The following is a 21,386-nucleotide window of genomic DNA, read 5'->3' as shown; positions in this document are numbered from 1 at the left end:
TATTTCCCAGAGGGTATCACAAGCCCAGTAGTCAGCACTTTTTGTGCTCACATGAATTATCATTGATATTGTTATATTTATAAATTAACTGTTTTGATTTTTTTAAAATACAAAGGCTTTTCTACCCCAGGCATAGATTACCTTAGCTGTATTCATACCTGTCAACCTGTGACGATGAAAATGCAGGTCATGACCTGCATTGAAGAATCAAATCTCAGGTCATAACGTGTACAAACTTTTTCGAGCTGAATTTCAGTATTTATGGTACATTTTCTTATAATGTATATCAAAGATACCAAAACATTAATGCATGTTCACTTTGTTAAGTCATTTTAAATCTTATTAAATATTATTTCATTGCACTTTTAAAGATTTTTATAAATATGTGTAACTCAGTCTTATGTGCTTTACTTAATGAGAAGAAATACTACAATCATCAGACACTAGAATTTAATGTCATTCTTAAATGTTTGAGACTATTGACTATGTAGCCTTTAACCATAATATTTTCATTACATTTAACAAGGAAATTAGACTATGATAAAATATAGTAATACAGTTAAAGGAAGTATAAATTTAAACAATTGTATAAAGGTATAAAATTAATGAAAAGTTATTTTTCAATATGTATTTGAATTTTATATTTTTATGATTTAATCTTTTTCACCCATAAAACGAAAATATAAGGAATAATTTTGAATGGTGACAAATAAGGGGAAGTAACTCTAGTTCAGTTTGTAAACCAATGGTGCAATTTATTTACGACCTAAAGCTTAGGTAATTGGTGTTAATTAACAGTGTGTTTGACAAGCCATGCACTTAATGGGTCACTTAATTTGACAGTTTACATAGCTAGATGAACTTCCTGTTCATGGAAGAATTACGAATTTGCCGGTATTTCAAAGGAATATTACTTATGAAATCAATCTCAAGGCTAAGAAATACGGGTGAAATCGGGTCATATTTGGAATTTCCCGGTTATTTCAATGATCCGGCGGGTGTTCCGTGTGATCCCTCAGAATTGTGAAAATCTCGGGTCACACCCGCAGAATACGGGTCAGTTGACAGGTATGTGTATTTGGCAACACTTTTAGGAATTTTGGATCTCAATGCTCTTTAACTTCGTACTTTATTTGGCTTTTTTTTTTTTTAACTTTTTTGGATTCCAGCGTCACTGATGAGTCTTTTGTAAACGAAATGCGCATCTGACGTATATATAAAATTTAGTCCTGGTATCTATGATGACTTAATTCTCACATTCATTTTTCCATGTGGAACATGATCTGCTTACCCTTCCAGAGCACCTGAAATCATCCCCCAGTTTTGGTGAGGTTCATGTTGCTTAGTCTTCATTACTCTATGTTATGTTTTGTGTACTATTGTTTGTCTGTTTGTCTTTTTTAGCCATGGCAATGTCAGTTTATTTTTGATTTATGAGTTTGAATGTCCCTCTGGTATCTTCCACCCCTCTTTTAAACTAATGCACAAGGAAATGTATTATAAAAAATCAATGTCTTATTATTTGTCTTTTATTTATAGATTATCATTGATCATCTCAACAAGATTGATTTTCTCGCTTGAGCCGGGACGGCAAAAGCAAAAATTCAATCGAGTTGAGATGATCAATGATAATCTGTTTATCTTTATTTTACCTATGACTATGTTGTCAATTTCATGTCAATTTCATTAGCAACGCCACGTACCCCCTTAGTTTCTAGTGATAATTTTCCATCTCCAGCGAGTAGCATGATATGAAAAATTATCACACAAAAAAAGATCAAAGGAAATATGCACAAAATAGCAATAATTTTGTTTTATCATTGTTTTTTTTAAACTTTTCACAGCTCAGAAATGGTAATCATGATACTATTTTCAAATATAACTACAAATTTTATTTAATGTTGGAATCAACATGATCAAGCAGTAAAAACAAGAATGTCTAATATCGAAGGTGGGGCATAAAAATTCCTATTCAAATTTACAAAATATGAATGGAAATGGAAAAAAACCATTTCAGCTTGCTTACTTCATGTTAATGGAATAATAAAATCTAGAATTATATTATGACATTGCTTGTTTTTCTCAGATGGCTCATGACTTCATAATACATCTGTTGGTGCACTGATTGATATTTATTTCTTGGAAACATGGTCTATTTGTAAGTGAGGGCCCTCATGGGGTTTTTGATTATGTGATTACTTGGCCGTTTTTTTAATGATTATTTGATTATTAAGCCAAATATTTCATGATTATTTGATTACCTAGGACTGTATTTTTAGTTTATGATTATTTGATTACTAAAGATACGCAAATATTTAATGATTATGTGATTATATTGGCAAAAAAATGGTGATTATGTGATTACTAGGACCCCCCCATGAGGGGCCTCGTAAGTTGAAATTGGACTTTGAACTAGCTTTTGTGACTGTGATAACTCTTTAGATTGGTGTTTTTATTCTATAGTGTCTTTTGATATTTTGTAAGTTGTTTTTGTTAATAGTTCGTTCTTAAAGTGTGCTCTTAAACCACTGTCCCAATCAAGAGAGAGGGTTGAGCTATCATATACATGTTAAACCAGGGTACATCCTATCAGTGGCTATCCCAAACCAGGAGCCTGTAGTCAGTGGCTGTTGAAGATTCCATTTATAATTCATTAACGTCATGCTGTTAGTTTTTTCTTTTGAATTGTTTCTCTTTTTGTTCTTTAAGCCTTATTGGCATTATTCACAAAATTTCCGATAGACTATAAAAGAAGTTTGCCTAAATTTTAATTTACAATTACCACTTTTATTTTTGCTGGGTTTTGGTAACAACTGTGGTTTTCCATTAGATAGTACTGTTCCAATATTATGATAAATTTGTCCTGTTTCTGGTGCAGAGCTATCCCATGATTCCATAGCACTATCCACACTAGCCACTGGAGTTGTAGATCTACATGTATCCCCCTAAAATATAAGTAATATACAGGGTTTAAGCTAGGATTTTGAAAGCTTTAGTCACTTTTGCGCGCTATTAAAATCAACCTTTTTTGTGTAGAAACCAAAAGGGACCAAGGATGTATATTAATTACTAGCTTCATCTTTGGATTTGTCAGATTTTAAAGGACTTAGGCATAATTGGCAGCTATTGTATGATTTGACTGTATTGGCTCTTATTATGAAAGATTCTGACAGGGGTTTCAGAAATTTAGTTCACAATTTCTCTTCAGTTTGTTCCAGAGGACATTCCTGATCAACCCAAGTTAGATTCCATTTTTTTTTTTTAAACAAGGAATCACAGCAGAAATTAACTTGCAATGATTATCTCAATGCATAATCATTATCCTTATAAAACGTCTAAATCAATATTTGGAAATCATTTCTATTAAGTTGGAAATGAATAAAATCCTTTTTGGAACGATTATAATTACGTGTGAGGAGGTTGTAAACAAATCATGAATAGATCACGTTTTCTACTTTTGGTTTTAAAATGAAATGAAAACGGGAAGTGACAAGTGGATAATAAATTCAAAACGAGTCCGGATTCATCAGGAAATTGGCATTTTTCAATTTAAATTGAGATATATATGTCTCTTTCATTTAATTCATACTAACTGATTTTGTATTTTACATTTTTGCTGCCTATAAATAGTCAAGAGAATACTTTCACACATGCGTAGCACGCAGAACAGGAAGCACCTGTTTGACTCCTGAAAACATTTTTGAATATTTTGAATAAAGTTCTATATTTCAAATGGAAATTGTCGAAAGTTTTTGATGAAAATTTATATCAAATATGATGAGAATATGTTCGAATGACGAATCTACGACAAATGAACTTCAAATTGTGATCGTTTGAGAAATATTGAAATTCAAATCTGAACTGTCCGGGGGGAAACAATTTTGATCAAACGACAAAACTGTACTGATGGTTGATGAAATGCCGACTGACTGATCTTCCCCGGAAAAATAATTATGATGGTCAATTATGAGGTTTAATTAACGGATAAGTGACCCATCCGATGGAGATAAGCGGATTAGTTGTAATCACAACTTGTAATACCTGTTACAAATTTTAATTACCTGGGGGTCATAAACTTGTCAAAAACATAAAGACAAAGTTAGATTTATAGTATTTTAATACGAAAATATTTTTACACTCTCAAAATTTAAGTGACAAAATTGATTTAAAATACTTTCGTCAATGTGAAAATCGTTTTGTAAATTACAAAAGTGACAAGCGCTAGCAAAATCACTGAATATATCAGCTGATCTACAAAATAAAATTGTTAAAGTCTTGCAGATTGAAATGAATCAAGAGAAAACTTCTCTCCCTAGTTTTGTATATATTGTAAAAATAGTTATAGTTGTTGTCATTTCTGAACTGATGTTATGCATTGGTTTTATGTTCATTAAAATATTAAAGTACAATTTGGAAATTAGTATGGCGTTCATTATCACTGAACTAGTATATATTTGTTTAGGGGCCAGTTGAAGGACGCCTCCGGGTGCGGGAATTTCTCCCTACATTGAAGACCTGTTGGTGACCTTCTGCTGTTGTTTTTTTCTATGGTCGGGTTGTTGTCTCTTTGGCACATTCCCCATTTCCATTCTCAATTTTATTTAAAAAGTTCATAGCATTCTCTAAAAGAAATTGACCTCATATCAACCAGGAATCTGTGTCTGTAGCCCACTTCAGCTGTATTTCCATCTTCAGTGAACAGTGAAAATTAACCTGTAACCTGACACAGTCCAGACATATGGACAAAAGGATGGAAGATACCCAGAAATATGCAATGCCCTCTACTATTGTAGGTATAACCAGATGCTCCGCAGGGCGTAGCTTTATATGACCGCAGAGGTTGAACCCTGAACGGTTGGGGCAAGTAAGGACACAACATTCAAGCTGGATTCAGCTCTAAATTTGGATTGTGATTAAATAGTTTACACAGCATAGGTTTCTGACACAGAATGAATGTGTTCTAATGAACTTAAAATTTTTGTTTTCTCTTAGAGCAATTCACTATGCTGTTGAATATTAATCCTCTCAAAAAAATGTTTGAAGAAATTTTCTTTTTTATTTATGAAATTTCAAATGAGAAAAATTGAACCCAATTTTTTTAATCACATCCCCCTTTCCCTTATTCCAAAACTAATCTCAATTAAAATTTCTAATGGAGTTTGCAACAATAACTACTCATTTAAATACATCATAAAATATTAAGATGTAAAAAAACTGCTTGTTATCACTGAATGGTAAAGATTATTTTAATTTATCAGTTGGTAGTAAAAAGTGAATATACATTGTATATTGTATATAACAAAGATTTAAGTTGATTCTGGACAAAGAAAGATAACTCCAATTAAAAAAAAATCTTGCTATTGCACAATATTTTGCAATTAGATATTTCTTGCTTACTATTCTGGACAAAGAAAGATAACTCTAATTAAAAAAAAATTTGCTATTTCACAATATTGTGCAATTAGATATTTCTTGCCATTGCGCAATACTGTGCAATTGAAAAGACTTGCTATTGCACAATACTTAATATAATTATTTTAGATCCTGATTTGGACCAACTTGAAAACTGGGCCCATAATAAAAAATATAAGTACATTTTTGGATTCAGCATATCAAAGAACCCCAAGATTTCAATTTTTGTTAAAATCAGACCAAGTTTAATTTTGGACCCTTTAGACTTTAGTGTAGACCAAATTGAAAACAGGACCAAAAATGAAGAATCTACATACACAGTTAGATTTGGTATATCAAAGAACCCCATTTATTCAATTTTTGATGAAATCAAACAAAGTTTAATTTTGGACCCCGATTTGGACCAACTTGAAAACTGGGCCAATAATCAAGAATCTAAGTACATTTTTAGATTCAGCATATCAAAGAACCTAACTGATTCATTTTTTGTCAAAATCAAACTAAGTTTAATTTTGGACCCTTTGGACCTTAATGTAGACCAATTTGAAAATGGGACCAAAAGTTAAGAATCTACATACACAGTCATGACAGTTAGATTCGGCATATCAAAGAACCCCAATTATTCAATTTTGATGAAATCAAACAAAGTTTAATTTTGGACCCTTTGGGCCCCTTATTCTGTTGGGACCAAAACTCCCAAAATCAATACCAACCTTCCTTTTATGGTCATAAACCTTGTGTTTAAATTTCATAGATTTCTATTTACTTATACTAACGTTATGGTGCGAAAACCAAGAAAAATGCTTATTTGGGTCCCTTTTTGGCCCCTAATTCCTAAACTGTTGGGACCTAAACTCCCAAAATCAATACCAACCTTCCTTTTGTAGTCATTAACATTGTGTTTAAATTTCATTGATTTCTATTTTACTTAAACTAAAGTTATTGTGCGAAAACCAAGAATAATGCTTATTTGGGCCCTTTTTTGGCCCCTAATTCCTAAACTGTTGAAACAAAAACTCCCAAAATCAATCCCAACCGTTCTTTTGTGGTCATAAACCTTGTGTCAAAATTTCATAGATTTCTATTAACTTAAACTAAAGTTATAGTGCGAAAACCAAGAAAATGCTTATTTGGGCCCTTTTTGGCCCCTAATTCCTAAAATGTTGGGACCAAAACTCCCAAAATCAATACTAACCTTCCTTTTGTGGTCATAAACCTTGTGTTAAAATTTCATAGATTTCCATTCACTTTTACTAAAGTTAGAGTGCGAAAACTAAAAGTATTCGGACAACGACGACGACGACGCCAACGTGATAGCAATATACGACGAAAATTTTTTCAAATTTTGCGGTCGTATAAAAAGTAATAATATGTGAATGGTTCTCCAGTATTCCATAACTTACCAACTTCTTTCCTTTAGTTTCTGAAAGATAAGAATTTAGATATTTAATTCAACTAAAAAAGGGAGTGAAAAAGTAAAAAAAAGATAAAAATTTTTGGTGAACTTCGAAATAGAAAAATAATTTGACAACAAAAAGTATTCATTGTTTATAACTAACTGACTGCTGTATCTTACACAAACTAAAAGCCTTTGGCATTTGGTAATCAGCTTTAATACATTGTATTTAAGAATTGAATGCTTCTTTTTGTAACTTTATTGGGGTGTAAAAGCGTTGACCGAAGTACATTTTGTATGAAGCGCGGAAGCGCTTCATTCTTAAAATGTGCGCACGGTCAACGCCTTTACAACCCTATAAAAATACAAAAAGAAGCATTCAATACTTATAATTACATTTTTTAGCTCTGATCATGAAAACACGAATTTTATATATTTTTTTATTCAATTCACCTGTGCACTTTATTGTTGGACCACGTATTATCATGAATAAAAAGTTGTATTGAGCAATGCAACTGCTTACGGAATAACATGTGATGTACAGTTAGCCAATCAGAATAAAGTATTATAATGAAACATACATCTAATGTAATTATTGCAAGATGAAGTCTAATTTTGTAAAACATTTCTGCAAATACTTGGTAATAACTATCTATTTTGATCAAGGAATATATAGATGTCAGAAAAATAAAACATTTAGCTAGGTAACTTAATTTATAAAGAATCGTAACTCAGAGAGAGACTAAGCTACAACCAGAATGAACAATACTGCTCTTCCATTTACTGATGTCCAATGTAATCTATTTGCTTATTTTAGTGTCAACCAGATGCTCTGCAGGGCGTAGCTTTATACCACCGCAGAGGTCGAACCCTGAACAGTTGGGGCAAGTATGGACACAACATTTAAGCTTGATACAGCTCTGAACTTGGATTGTGATTAAATAGTTGACACAACATAGGTTTCTGACACAGAATGAATGTGGTCTAAGAACTTAAACTTAAAAACTAAAAATTTTTAAATTGAACATTTACCTATTATGGTCCAATATTCAAAATCTAAATACATGGTTAGATTCAGCATATCATAGAACCCCAAGAATTCATTTTTTGATGAAATCAAATAATGTTCAATTTTAGACCCTTTAGACCTCAATGTGGACCAATTTGATAACAGGGCCCAAATATTAAAAATCTAAATACATAGTTAGATTCAGCATATTGAAGAAATTCATATATTCAATTTTTGTTGAAATCAAACAAAGTTTAATATTTGACCCTTTGGACCTTCATGTAGACCAATTTGAAAACGGGACAATACTGTGTGATTGAAGATTTCTTGCTATTGCGCAAAACTTTGCAATTGAAAATTTCTTGCTATTGCGCAATATTGTGCAATTAGATATTTCTTGCTATTGCACACTTCTGTTCAATTGAAGATTTCTTGCTATTGCACAATACTGTGCGATTGAATGTTTCTTGCTATTGCACAATACTTAATATAATAATTTTGGACCCCGATTTGGGCCTATAATCAAAAATCTAAGTACATGTTTAGATTCAGCATATCAAAGAACCCCAAGAATTCATTTTTTGTAAAAATCAAGCTAAGTTTAATTTTGGACCCTTTGGACCTTAATGTAGACCAATTTGAAAACAGGACCAAAAATTAAGAATCTGAATACACAGTTAGATTTGGCTTATCAAAGAACCCCAATAATTCATTTTTTGATGAACTCAAACAAAGTTTAATTTTAATTCATAGATTTCTATTAACTTATACTAAAGTTATTGTGCAAAAACCAAGAAAAATGCTTATTTGGGACCTGTTTTCGGACCCTGATTCCTAAAATGTTGGGACTAAAACTCCCAAAATCAATTCCAACCTTCCTTTTGTGGTCATAGACCTTATTTTAAATTTCATAGATTTCTGTTTACTTATACTAAAGTTATTGTTCGCAAACCAAGAAAAATGCTTATTTGGGCCCTTTTTGGCCCCTAATTCCTAAACTGTTGGGACCAAAACACCCAAAATCAATCCCAACCTTCCTTTTATGGTCATAAACCTTGTGTTTAAATTTCATAGATTTCTATTTACTTTTACTAAAGTTAGAGTGCGAAAACCAAATGTCTTCCGACGACGACGACGCCAACGTGATACCAATATACGACCAAAAATTTTTCAATTTTTGCAGTCGTATAAAAAGTGTTTGACTCTTTAGTTACTCACTTGAGGTCTCAGCAGGTCTAGCTATCTTCAAAGTAACAAGTTCAACCGCACATTGTAACATATTAGTGGCTTCTGTAAGAGTTTTCCCCCTTGTTGTATCACCATTTATAGCTAATAACCTATCACCAATATGTATAGCACCAGTTCTACAAAAAAAGGAAAACAATTACTTTTCAATAGGATTGCATTTATAAGACAAAAGAGAGATTGTTGACGCTAACACACTTACAATAATGTTTAACCCTACCACATTCTTTATGTGCCTCTACTAGGTCTGTACAGTGGTTGTTGTTGGTACTTGTCTGTCATATTTGTTTTTTTTACTTTGTAAATTGTATTTTTATCAATTAGGCGATTAGTTTTCTCATTTGAAATGTTTCACAATTTTTCATGTTGGGCCTTTGATTTGTTATAGCTGTTTATACTGTAACGGGTGTTTGTTGAATCATTGTTGAAGGCTAAATGGTGAGGTAGTACCCGTGTATATAAATCCACATAATTATATTGTTTGCAGATGTCAATCTTAATTACAATGCTTGAGCAAAGATTGATACAAACAAAGCAAGCAAGCCAAACAAACCTTTGTCCTGCTAGCATTATGAAAAGAGCTGTAATTGTCAAAACACTTTTGTATATAAAAAGTAAAATCACAAAAATACTGAACTCTGAAGAAAATTCAAAACGTCACTAATCAAATGGCACAATCAAAAACTCAAACTATCAAACGAATGGTTAACAACTGTCTTATTCCTGACATTTTTTTTATGTAGAAAATTGCAGATTAAACCTGGTTATAAAGCTATTCAGATAGTTTGGTAAGTTAGCTTCAGTTGATGATATATTTCAAGTGATGACAAAATGAGCTAATAAAAGTTTGCAACACTCAAACACTTACCTGACTGCTAAACCTCCTTCCACCAGATCTGATATAATAATAGGATCCCCTGGTGTATCAGTACCTGATATTGTTATCCCTAATGGGCCTCCTCTTCTCTGCTAAACACTAAACCACTTACCTTACTGCTAAACCTCCTTCCACCAGATTTGATATAATAATAGGGTCCCCTGGGGTGTCTGTGCCAGATATTGTTATCCCTAATGGGCCTCCTCTTCTCTGCTAAACACTAAACCACTTACCTTACTGCTAAACCTCCTTCCACCAGATCTGATATAATTATAGGGTCCCCTAGTGTATCTGTACCGGATATTGTTATCCCTAATGGGCCTCCTCTTCTCTGCTAAACACTAAACCACTTACTTTACTGCTAAACCTCCTTCCACCAGATCTGATATAATAATAGGGTCCCCTGGGGTATCTGTACCAGATATTGTTATCCCTAATGGGCCTCCTCTTCTCTGCATTTCAACTGTATACATCACACATTCTTCTCCACTGTCATCTATTGGACATTAAAAGACATAAATATACATCTCCTATATACTTTAATTTAGTACACCTTCCAGGATCAATAATTTTACTCCAATTTTTTATTCAATACTTTTAAACTCTTATCAACAGTAACTTAACAAATGTTTTGATGAATATTTGCAACATAACTGATCTGAAGAAATCATATGTTGACAAAATCAAATCTTAATGACCTATACAAAAATTGTGCAACTTTAATTACACCCAATTTAAGGTACTAAATGGTTTGATAAATACAGAAAGAAAATCTCAACAGCAAAAGGACAAAGAAAATACCATGGTAAAAAATGAATCAAAGAGCAGATTGCTCTGAGGGATAAGACTGCCATTGTTTTCATTGATACATGTATTAGTATTTTTTTCAAAAATAATTCAACTGCACCTGTAAAATGCTCGTAAAATGTAATTTACGTAATCTGAATAGTTATTCAACTTTAAAAATAGCCAATTCTCGATACAAGTGTATGAACAATGTACTTATTGTTTTTTTATTTTTGTACTATCAATTCCAAGTTTACTTTCAAAAGAAATCACTGAGAATGAGAGAAGGTATTTGACTTCGAACCTTATTACCTATTTTCCTACGTGAATTCTAGATGGAACCCCATTCCTAACTCTTTTTAAAAATATTTAATTTCTTTTGGGTCAGTGGGCATGACTCCTTTTCGTACACATTCCTCTGTTTACATTACGATTGGTTTTAATATAATATGACATCTATTGACAGAACGAGTTAATTTTTCTCAACGTATCGTTGTTTGACGAAAGTTACTTACAGAAGGGAGACAACTTGAATCGATAATATGGAAGACTCCAGTGTTCTAGTTACACCTTTACATTGTGGACTACATTTATTTTAATTTAAATGATGCATATGATTTAAAATTATGCAACAACAATAACCCCCAATAGCAGACAGACATAGAAAGGATCTTGTGAGTTTCAAATTAATCAATGGAGTGGGGAATCCAGAGCAACCATTCAATCTGATACCCCTTCGAGTCAAGAAAACTATACGCATGCGCATAATTACCTAACAAACCCTAAACTTGTGATTTGTAGCAAGGACATGTATTGAATGTTAATTAAACGACCTCCATTTCTTTATGGAAGTACGATATCGAATATCAGTTTCATAACGTTGACATATAAGAAAAGTTCACTTCAGTTCTTATTTGACAGAAATAGATTTATCTATCGGAATTGCATGTTATCAAAACTGGGGAATTCCCTCTGACGTGTTTCTAAATTTATAAAAACACTAAATATAAATACTGCTTAATTCTGATTTTCCGTGTTGTTAAAAACATGCATTCAAGTCAAGGGAAATATCGAAACATGTAGATTATGAGAAGAAGATTATAGGACAGTTGTTTAAATTCAATCCTTTTGTTTTTTATACCATTTAAAGCAAGATAATCTCAAGCATTTGAGATGTTCCTTGATGTTTAGAATAAAACGGTTGACGTGAGGGCATGGCCCTGAGTCAATGGTATAAGTCTACAGATTGCTTAAAAGCAATAGTATCCCAAAAACCAGAATAAGACGGGCTTAATTCTTCAATAAAACACATTTTGTAATCAGCCTGGTAAAAACTGTTCAATTTCAGTCTTTTATCCAATTCCTTCTTCTTTTTCTTTGTTCTCTTTAATGAACAGCATACAGCTATCTTACCTGAATATGGATCATCCCTCTTTAGACGTAATTTGATGATGTCATCAGTGGATTGTAATAAGTGTAAAGCATCCTCCACCAGCATGTTCTCTGTTTTAACATCATTAATAGCCAGCAGCTTATCTCCTGGCTGGATTGATCCACATCTGAAAATAAACAACCAAATTATTTTTTATTTTCATTCACAGTTTAAATTGTCATCATTTTTTAATGTTTTTATTTCCGTTGCTTACAAAAAAAGTATACACACATATACACTACCACCAGACTAAATACATGTCTGATATTAACTGACAGTGTGTTTTGCTGCAACATGTACTGGTATGCTCCAAATATTAAATTTCATCTAGAAGAATTTTTTTCATAATTACTAACAAATTGTACATCATGAATAATCTATCTAGAAAAAATGTACTCTTTCAAAAACCTTTCTTTATAAATAAAGTACTAGTAATTAATTTTACCTGTGTGCTACACTTCCCTTCTTAACATCTGTGATGATCAAATGGTCATTTGCTTTACCACCAGCTCCTATTAAAGGGTGAACATTTCAATTATTTATAAGTCATTGATTAATTTTAAGCATCTCAGTGCACGTAACAGTCTAACAAATTTTTCACAGCTTACTAATTATCTATGAAAATAGTAACATCATGTATCTTTATCAACAAGTTTTCTTCTACTTTTAATTAAAATCCATTATTATAGTCACTCCACTGTCCTCAGTTATGAAAAAGTTGAGCTGCTTTAATCAAAATTGACTACATCAGAAGCCACTCACATTTTAATCAATATTTTTTAAATGTGGTAAATTCTATCTATTTGTTTAGAGAGTATTAAAAACGTGATATGAAAACCTTTACCCCATATTGCAATGTTCAGTGTTCCAGCTAGGTTTTCAAAAGGGCAGGGTGCCAATCCTGAAAAAGGGCATTTAACGCGCGATATGATAATATGAAAAGGGCATATTTTAATAAAAGATGTTAATCAAACATTTGTGTTTATTCGTTGAATCACAGGTTATACAAGAACAACATCTTTAGCCCATATAGAACTCTATCTTTCTACTTTTAAGGCTGAAAAACTTGTCAAGCAGCTTGTCACACAAGTTTTTTTATCATTGCTTGGCACAGTTGAACTTTATATGCAGTATGTTTTGAAAGGAGATCTGTTTAATACTGTTTCTATGGTCTACCACATTTTACCAGTTTCACCTTGCTACCCCTGCTGTGCTTGATGGCAATACAGCACAAAACAGCTGTGCTCAGTAAATTCACAATTTTAGGATATAAAGCAACAGTGAAAAATAGTATCAAAAATAAAGAATACAGAAAAAGATGACCAAGGCACCCTACCAACACTGCTACTAAGACCCTCTTTAACTTTTCCCATAACTCAAAATAAATACCTAAACATATATATTCTTAAGCAAGAAGTATGGAGACACATTTTAGAATATGTAAATGGGTTACTCAATGCTAGGAAAAAAATCAGATTGAGTTATCTTTCTTTATTCGGGTGTGCTCCTTCTTTTGGAGGATTATAAACAGTACGTAAATATGATGTAAATATGATCACAATATGGCGGCGGATTTTTGTTATTTTCGTATCAAAAATGAAGGCAGTCAATGACAAATACGTCTGAATTTTCTGTTTATTTTACAGAAAACAAGTAAAACAATGTCTTCAACGAGTTTATAATGGTTTTCCAACTTTCTGTCATTACGTTTCTTCCATGAAACTACGGTAAACATCGCAAATTGTGCCCAAGTTGTTGTATGCACATTTCTTCTGAGATAATTGCCGACTGACCGATTCTATTTGAACGAATTAATGTTGATGATCATTAATGACCCATCCGATAAACGGATTACCTATAACAACAGATTATGACACCAGTTGTAACCATTGATTAGCTTGGGGTGGTAAACAAAGTCATAATCTTTTCCCCAGGTAAAATTTAGTTATTAGCGTATCATATCAATACGCTAATTAATATGCAATCGATCTTCAAAAAAGGCAGGGCGCCCTGGAAACTGTAAAAAGGGCACAGGGCGCCACTCGGAAAAGGGCGGGCGCCGCGCCCTCTGAAAACGGCCTAGCTGGAACACTGATGTTAATAGCATGATATAAAACCAGGTTCAATCCACAATTTTCAACATTTGAAAATGCCTGTACCAAGTCAGGAATATGACAGTTCTTGTCCATTCGTTTTTTATGCATTTTGTTATTTGATTTTGCCATGTGATTATGGACTTTCCGAATTGATTTTCCTCTGAGTTCAGTATTTTTGTGATTTTACTTTTTACTATGAACCAGTTGACAGAAAGTTGGTTATCAGATGAACAAAAGTTTAGGCTTCAAAGATGAATTGCATTGACAAATTCTATTTTTTCGATATGTCGTACCTGACAAGCAAACACCTAAACCTGTTTTCACCATTGGTAGTTTGACCACAAATGTTCCAGATGTCAAAATCACTGATTCTGAAAAACATAGATTTATTTTATTTAATTTTTTTGCAAGAAAATTGTTATTTGTTTACTTCTAAGAATATTCCTAACTTCTTAGAAACTTCCAATAATTTTAAGTTTCACATATATTAAACTTAATTGAGTTCTTATTGAATAGCATTTAACACATTTGGAATAGTCAATAGATAAAAACGTCTTGTCAGCCAAAGAAATATCTTATAATCTTTTCAATAGGAGTTTCTTAAAACTTTGCAAAAAGTTCAATTGTTAGGTGTACCTTATACACCATATCGCTTTTTGTCTGCCATTACTGGACATCACAAAATATCCTGTAAAATTTTGAAGTCATTATAGAAAATATCTAATGCCACAATGGAAATGTGATTGTTGTATGACGTCAAAAGTTCAAGCAGGACAGATTCTCAGGTCAAGTGGGACAGATTTTCAAATAGTGATAAGGTGTATGTTGACAGGTTAAAGAATTTTACAAATTTTACAATTTCATGAGCAGAACATAGCTTTTACCATACCTCCTCATTTGTTTTTGAAGCATCTTCTAAAGATCACAATATTTATGTCTAAGTTCTCTCCATTCAAGGGTTTAAATTTTCTTTTTTTTCACTAATACATATGTATATATCACCATAAATGATATGTTAATAAACAAAACTGTTATCACAGAGATATGTCTCGCCTTTTTGTAATTTTCATAATGTCTCGTCTTTTTGTAATTTTCATAATGCAAATGTTGAAATCAAAATAGCAATACTTTAACATCATTGACCTACCAGAGTACCACTTGTGGTTCCCCATTAACTGTCCTAATCACAAACTAGTATATGTATTATCAAGAATGTGTCCAAAGTACACGGATGCCCCACTCGCATTATTATTTTCCATGTTCAATGGACCGTGAAATTGGGTAAAAAATCTAATTTGGCCTGAAAAGTAAAAAGATCAACCAAAAGGGAACATGTGTACTAAGTTTCAAGTTGATTGGACTTAAACTTCATTGAAAACTACCTTGACCAAAAACTTTAACCTGAAACTCACACTTTTAATTTCTATGTTCAGTGGACCATGAAAATGGGGTCTAAATATAAATTTTGTTTTTAAATAAGAAAGATCATATCATAAGGAACATGTGTACTAAGTTTCAAGTTGATTGGACTTTAGTTTCTTCAAAAACTACCTTGAACAAAAACTTTAACCTGAAATGGGACGGACCGTCGGACGAACAGACGGACGGACAGACGAAAGGACGCACAGACCAGAAAACATAATGCCCCTCTACTATCATAGGTGGGGCATAAAAATAAGAAAAAATTTCAAAGTCAATAGACCATGACTAAGGGGGCGGAGACAAATTATCTCCATGGAAATGAGATATGTCAATATGCTTATACAACTGCATACCAAATATCATTGACCTACCACTTGTGGTTCCCCATAAACTGACCTATTAAATCACAAACTAATACATATATAATAATCAAAAGCTTCTAAGTCAATAGACCATGACTGAGGGGGCAGGGCTAAATAATCTCCATGGAAATGAGATGTGCCAATACTTATGCAACTGCATACAAAATATGATTGACCTACCACTTGTGGTTCACCATAAACTAGACCTAATCACAAACTAATACATTGTTGACGCCGTCGCTGTAGCCGACGCCGGAAACAGCATACCTATGTCTCGCTTTTTGGCTCCGTCAAGGCGAGATAAAAACTGAATCACTTAACGTTTTCTTGAGCTGTTGTTTTATCTGAACCCTTTAAAAATAGTAATGTGAAGAAACAGATTTCCGGTATTTGTCAATTAATGAGACAGCAACCCAAAGACACACAAAAAGCCAATCATATCTAAGGGTCAAAGAACAGTCTTTGGCAATATGTAAATGTTTATACAATATATCAAGCCATATGTGGCAGAATAATCTGAAATGATGGAGTCCACCAATGACAAAAGCAGAATCAGAAGCAAGCATTGAATTGATTTTAATTCAAAGATCTGCCTTCAAAACCTTTTAATCAACAAAAATATCAAAACATAATGGACTATAGCTAGTTATAAAAACATTACTGTTGCTGATAATAAAAATTCATGTGTTTTGTGTGCATGAACTAATCTTGAATCAAAGTGTTCACTAAATGCACTGAATCTTGAATGGCTTTGTTTATAGAAATCAATCAAATTAAACACCCTCTTAACAACACATTTTTAACAATCCAATGAAAATTTATTATTTAATCTTTGGTAAATGAAGATAAAATAAATACAAATAGAGAAGGATGATCTTGTTCTCTTTGTTTTAAAATCCTAGGGTATGTAGGTACAAGTAGATCAGTGGTCTAGATAGTTGAAAAGCCTTGCTTTCAATATGCAAAAATGCACAGTGCTTAACCTATATGTGTCATTTTAAGTGACTCAAAAGGAGGAATGTCATTTTCGAAATACTCATGTTGACAACCATTGAAGCTGAACAGCACTGAACTGATACCCAAGACAGTTACCTTATCCACCAATGAAACTGATCGATTCAAACTATTACCATATTCCTTAGTTTAACCAACCAATGAAACTTACTGTCATGAAATCCTACTAATGCATATAAATTGACAATTGACAATTTCACAACAAACCAACAAGCAATAGCTTACATAAGTCTTTTGTTTCATTTTCAGTTTATGTTTTGCTGACAAAATATAGAGTAAGGAAATATCTTCTAAAAAATAGTAAAATTAGATAAATACAACAATGAAAGCTCTTTCATGGAAATTCTATACTACTTCAGACAAATCAATTTCAAACACAATAAAGCTTTTGAAAATAATTTATATTGCATTTGAATTTTTGTGTGTACATTTTTACCTTCTTTTTTTCCTGTATTTACCAATAAAATAAGAAGGAATGCAAAATATTTTGATTTTATGCAATTTTTTTAATACATTTGAAGCTTTATCAATTTACTTGGTTATCAGGAGAAAAGAAGCATTAATGTGTCGGGTTTAGGGGTCTATGAGGAAGCATATTGAAAATTTATGTTTTGAAATTGGATACTGCAGAAATAAAATATATCCCACAATAAGATTGAAGGTGCACAACTTGAGTTTCTCAATAAGATACTGTTACAGTTCAGATAATTTCTCTCTTCTGTAGTAAATAGGAAATTACAGACAAGAGAATTATACCCTCTAAAAAATTACAGACTTGTGTTGATTAGTTACTGTCTCAATGACATTTTCAAAACATCTGATTTTATTCACATTTAACTACATACCTGTAACATCAAATTCCACTTCCAGATCACAACGGTGTCTGCATTCTCTTAACAGTTGATTCACTTCATCAATAGTTTTATCTGACAAACTCTGTCCGTTTACTGTTATTATTCTATCACCTTCTTGCATCAAGGCACATCTAGATAAATAAAAATCAACCAAAGTGTATAAAAAATACAAATGGTAATTAATGAAAATATTGATACCTCTAAATGAAAATTCAAATAAATATAATTAAATAAGCAATGTATCAGCCTATTCCCCATTCCTTACATGGAGAGATGAAATACTTTTGATCACGCTACACTATATATAGCTAGTACTGTACGTCATAGACACGGTTTGTGATATGGTGAAAGTTCATCCATGGTTCATTTTTCATCCATGGAGATCCCTGCTTCAGCTGTAAGGGCTATTCCAGAAAAAAATGTATGGGGGGGGGGGGGGGGGGGGGGGGGGGGGGAGGGGGTTAGAAGGCACATTATATTAATAATACATGGGTGATGGGTATCAGAGCAACTTTTCACACTATAATGCACTGTAATTCTCAATTACAATTGTCTGGGTGGCGGGTGCTGACAAAAACTGCCTTCCAACCCCACCCCCCTACATTTTTTCTGGAATAGCCCTAGCTTATTTGTCTTCTCCACAATCTCTTATCAATATTTGTTATGCTAGATCTCATTGTGTGAGGTTAGCAAGGAAGAATCCATTGTGTATCTGACATGTTAAATATACACTACTGTCTATGAAGGAAGCAAACTGTCCAACATATGTTGAAAACTGACTTGTCACATACAATTTTTAATGTCATAGAAGTTAAAAGCTTTTGTAAATGAAAAACTTTAGAAAAAGTTGAATTTGGTCTCTATTTAACATACAAATATTATTACAAGAAATTACGTAGAATTTGTCTAGAGCAATAATCCTAAATCTAATTTTTGAGGAAGCATTCTCATCACCAATATAGCAAGAACAAAAAAAACCAAAATATTAAGTCGTACAGATATTTTAAGGTCAAGACCAATAATTGGTATGCATTACCTGTCTGCAGCACTACCAGTCTGCACATAAGATACGACAGGGGCTTCCCCCAGGACTGAGGAATCATTAAAACTTCCATCTACTGTTAACCCTAATCCTCTGTAGTCTGCATACAGTCTGATCTCCATGGTTTCTGACCTGCCTATCTGGTTCCCAAGCATAATGGAAGTGGCAGTGGAGGATATGGAAACTGAATAAAAATTAGCAAAATAAAGTGTTTCAAACTGAGTATTTTTTTCAAAAGTGGGAAATAAAGTGTAATGTTTAAATACAATTTTAGTGGTATTTAGGATGATTTTTAGATGTGACGAGCCAAAAAATTGTTTGATTTTCATTAAAAAAAAAATTAATAATTCATATAAACAAAGAAGAGCAATCATTCAATAGTAAATTCAACGAAAAAAAATGCCAATGTAAAAGGATATGAGATATGTTAATAAAAATACCTTAAAATAAAACAAGATTATATTTCCACAGGATGTATACTAGGTTTTATGTTTTATTTGACCGCAACTTCATGTTAAACTACCTTTATCATGGGAGAGGGGTACTGCTGTCTTCACTAAAAGGTAAACAGATGGATGAATTGACCAGAAAACTAAATGCTCCCTATTATTGTAGGAAGTGCATACACATCTAATCTCTTCCCTGAAATTCTTGCAAGCTTTGTCCAGGTGTAGCTTTAAAATTTTGTTTAATCTATTTATATGTATCTGTATTCATATTGATTTTTAGTTTATGGATTTGCTCTGCAGATATTCTGACTTCTCAGAATTTGTTGCAGTAAATTGAAAACATATATTTTTATAACAAGCATTTTTACTGAAGATTTAAAAGCACATGCTTTTTTTCTGAATATATGCATGCAATAAATGTACAGTACTTGCATTCAAAGGAAAGAACAGGAATTCTTATATATGAAAAACAATTCATTTGGAATATGCAAACAGCATTTTGTTGGTCTTGTTTTTTTGCATTGCTGTCTCATATTGACATTAATCTCACATCTCTCTTTAATTTAAATTTGCATCAGTCAGATTGCCCAAAAAAAACTCCTTTCTTATCCTTTAACATCCATTTTGATGAAATAACCCAAATTAAAATTAATATTAAGTCTTATAAAATGAGAGTTAGTTTCAATTTGAGAGCAAAATCTCATCAACTTTTGTTCCAGTCAACTGGTTTTTTTTTTCTCAATAGAATTCAAACATTGGAAGATTTCAATAAATATTGAACAACTTGTTGAATTGTTTTAAATTTGACATTTCAGTGACTTTTAAAGCTTACTATGATGTATAGGTTCTGCTCATTGTTGAAGGCTGTATATTTACCCTGAGTTGCTAACATTTATATTTTTTGTCTCAGCCAGAGAGTTGTCTCGTTGGCAAATCATACTACATCATCTTATTTTTATAGTCAATGGTCATATTTACAACTGTCGAAAATTAAAGCTTATGTTGTGCTGTAATAAAATGATTTGATTTAGATTTTCTGGGATTTAACGCAAATTTTAAGCACCACATTAGGGTTATTTTGTGGCGGCCAGTTTTTATTGGTGGAGGTAGCAGTAGTGCCCAGAAAAAAACATTGATTTTCAATATGAAAACTGACAATCATAGTCAGTTAAGATTGGAGTTAAGTGCAACCCAGCGAGCAGGGTTTGAACTCACAACCTCAGTGTTGACTGGCTAGTGATTACAGTAGTAACTACTTATACCACTTGACCACCAAGGCCTCTGTAATACAATGATCGCTGATATAATGATTTTGACAATGTTATGTTTTAAACTTACTGTTGGATGCCTGTCTCTTGGTCAGTTGTCTCTTCCTTCCAGACAACCTCAGTGTACTGGTACCAGATGACATGTTGTATGCAGAACCTGTAGAGTTATACATATTGAAGCTACCAGGAGTAGAGAGAGAGGAGGGAATGGCTGGGACAGAAGCTGCATTGGACATGCTACCAGTGGTGGAACGAACTAAAGTGAAAGTAGATATAAATAGCTAAGTAAATATAAAAAGTAAAGGAATATATATAAAAGACTATAAATTTCTTCTATGAGTTATAAACATGTATATATGGTTCTAATTGTTTATATACAATATGTGCATGCAGTATAAAGATACATGATACTAATAATACATATACATATAGGGAATAACCAACTGGACACTTAAAAAATATAGCAAAAAATATTAAGCCTGAAAACCCAAGAAATGATATTAGGAAAGGCATGTTCCATTAAAACATCCAAATATAAGCATATTTGATATCTGAAAAAATATTACACATTTTATTTGAAGGTTAGTAAAAGAAGCTTTTTAAAAGTGTCCAACAAAACTAAAATTTTCTACCCGTGACAGATCTAACAGAGATACATATATTCTTAAAATTAAACTAGAGGCTCTAAAGACCCTGTGTCGCTCACCTTGGTCTATGTGAAT

The 21,386-nt window shown here is 32.4% G+C and overlaps 1 protein-coding gene across 2 annotated transcripts in view; it reads right to left on the bottom strand.

Annotated features, from left to right (window-relative positions):
- LOC139513286 (glutamate receptor-interacting protein 1-like) overlaps positions 1–21,386 on the bottom strand; it is a 44,701-nt gene that overhangs the window by 10,466 nt on the left and 12,849 nt on the right. The window contains exons 10-19 of one of the 2 annotated variants that reach the window (XM_071301653.1): positions 20,735–20,920; positions 18,942–19,131; positions 17,897–18,036; positions 14,547–14,624; positions 12,603–12,669; positions 12,139–12,284; positions 10,294–10,435; positions 9,036–9,181; positions 6,816–6,835; positions 2,783–2,945 (exon numbers count right to left, since the gene is read on the bottom strand). In XM_071301653.1, the coding sequence (XP_071157754.1) occupies positions 2,783–2,945; positions 6,816–6,835; positions 9,036–9,181; positions 10,294–10,435; positions 12,139–12,284; positions 12,603–12,669; positions 14,547–14,624; positions 17,897–18,036; positions 18,942–19,131; positions 20,735–20,920 (1,278 nt within the window). The remainder of the gene's footprint in view (positions 1–2,782; positions 2,946–6,815; positions 6,836–9,035; positions 9,182–10,293; positions 10,436–12,138; positions 12,285–12,602; positions 12,670–14,546; positions 14,625–17,896; positions 18,037–18,941; positions 19,132–20,734; positions 20,921–21,386) is intronic. The other variant, XM_071301659.1, reaches the window with a different exon arrangement.

Source organism: Mytilus edulis, chromosome 1 (assembly GCF_963676685.1).
Source record: "Mytilus edulis chromosome 1, xbMytEdul2.2, whole genome shotgun sequence".
Classification (NCBI taxonomy): domain Eukaryota; kingdom Metazoa; phylum Mollusca; class Bivalvia; order Mytilida; family Mytilidae; genus Mytilus; species Mytilus edulis.
This window is presented reverse-complemented; position numbering and strand designations above follow the sequence as displayed.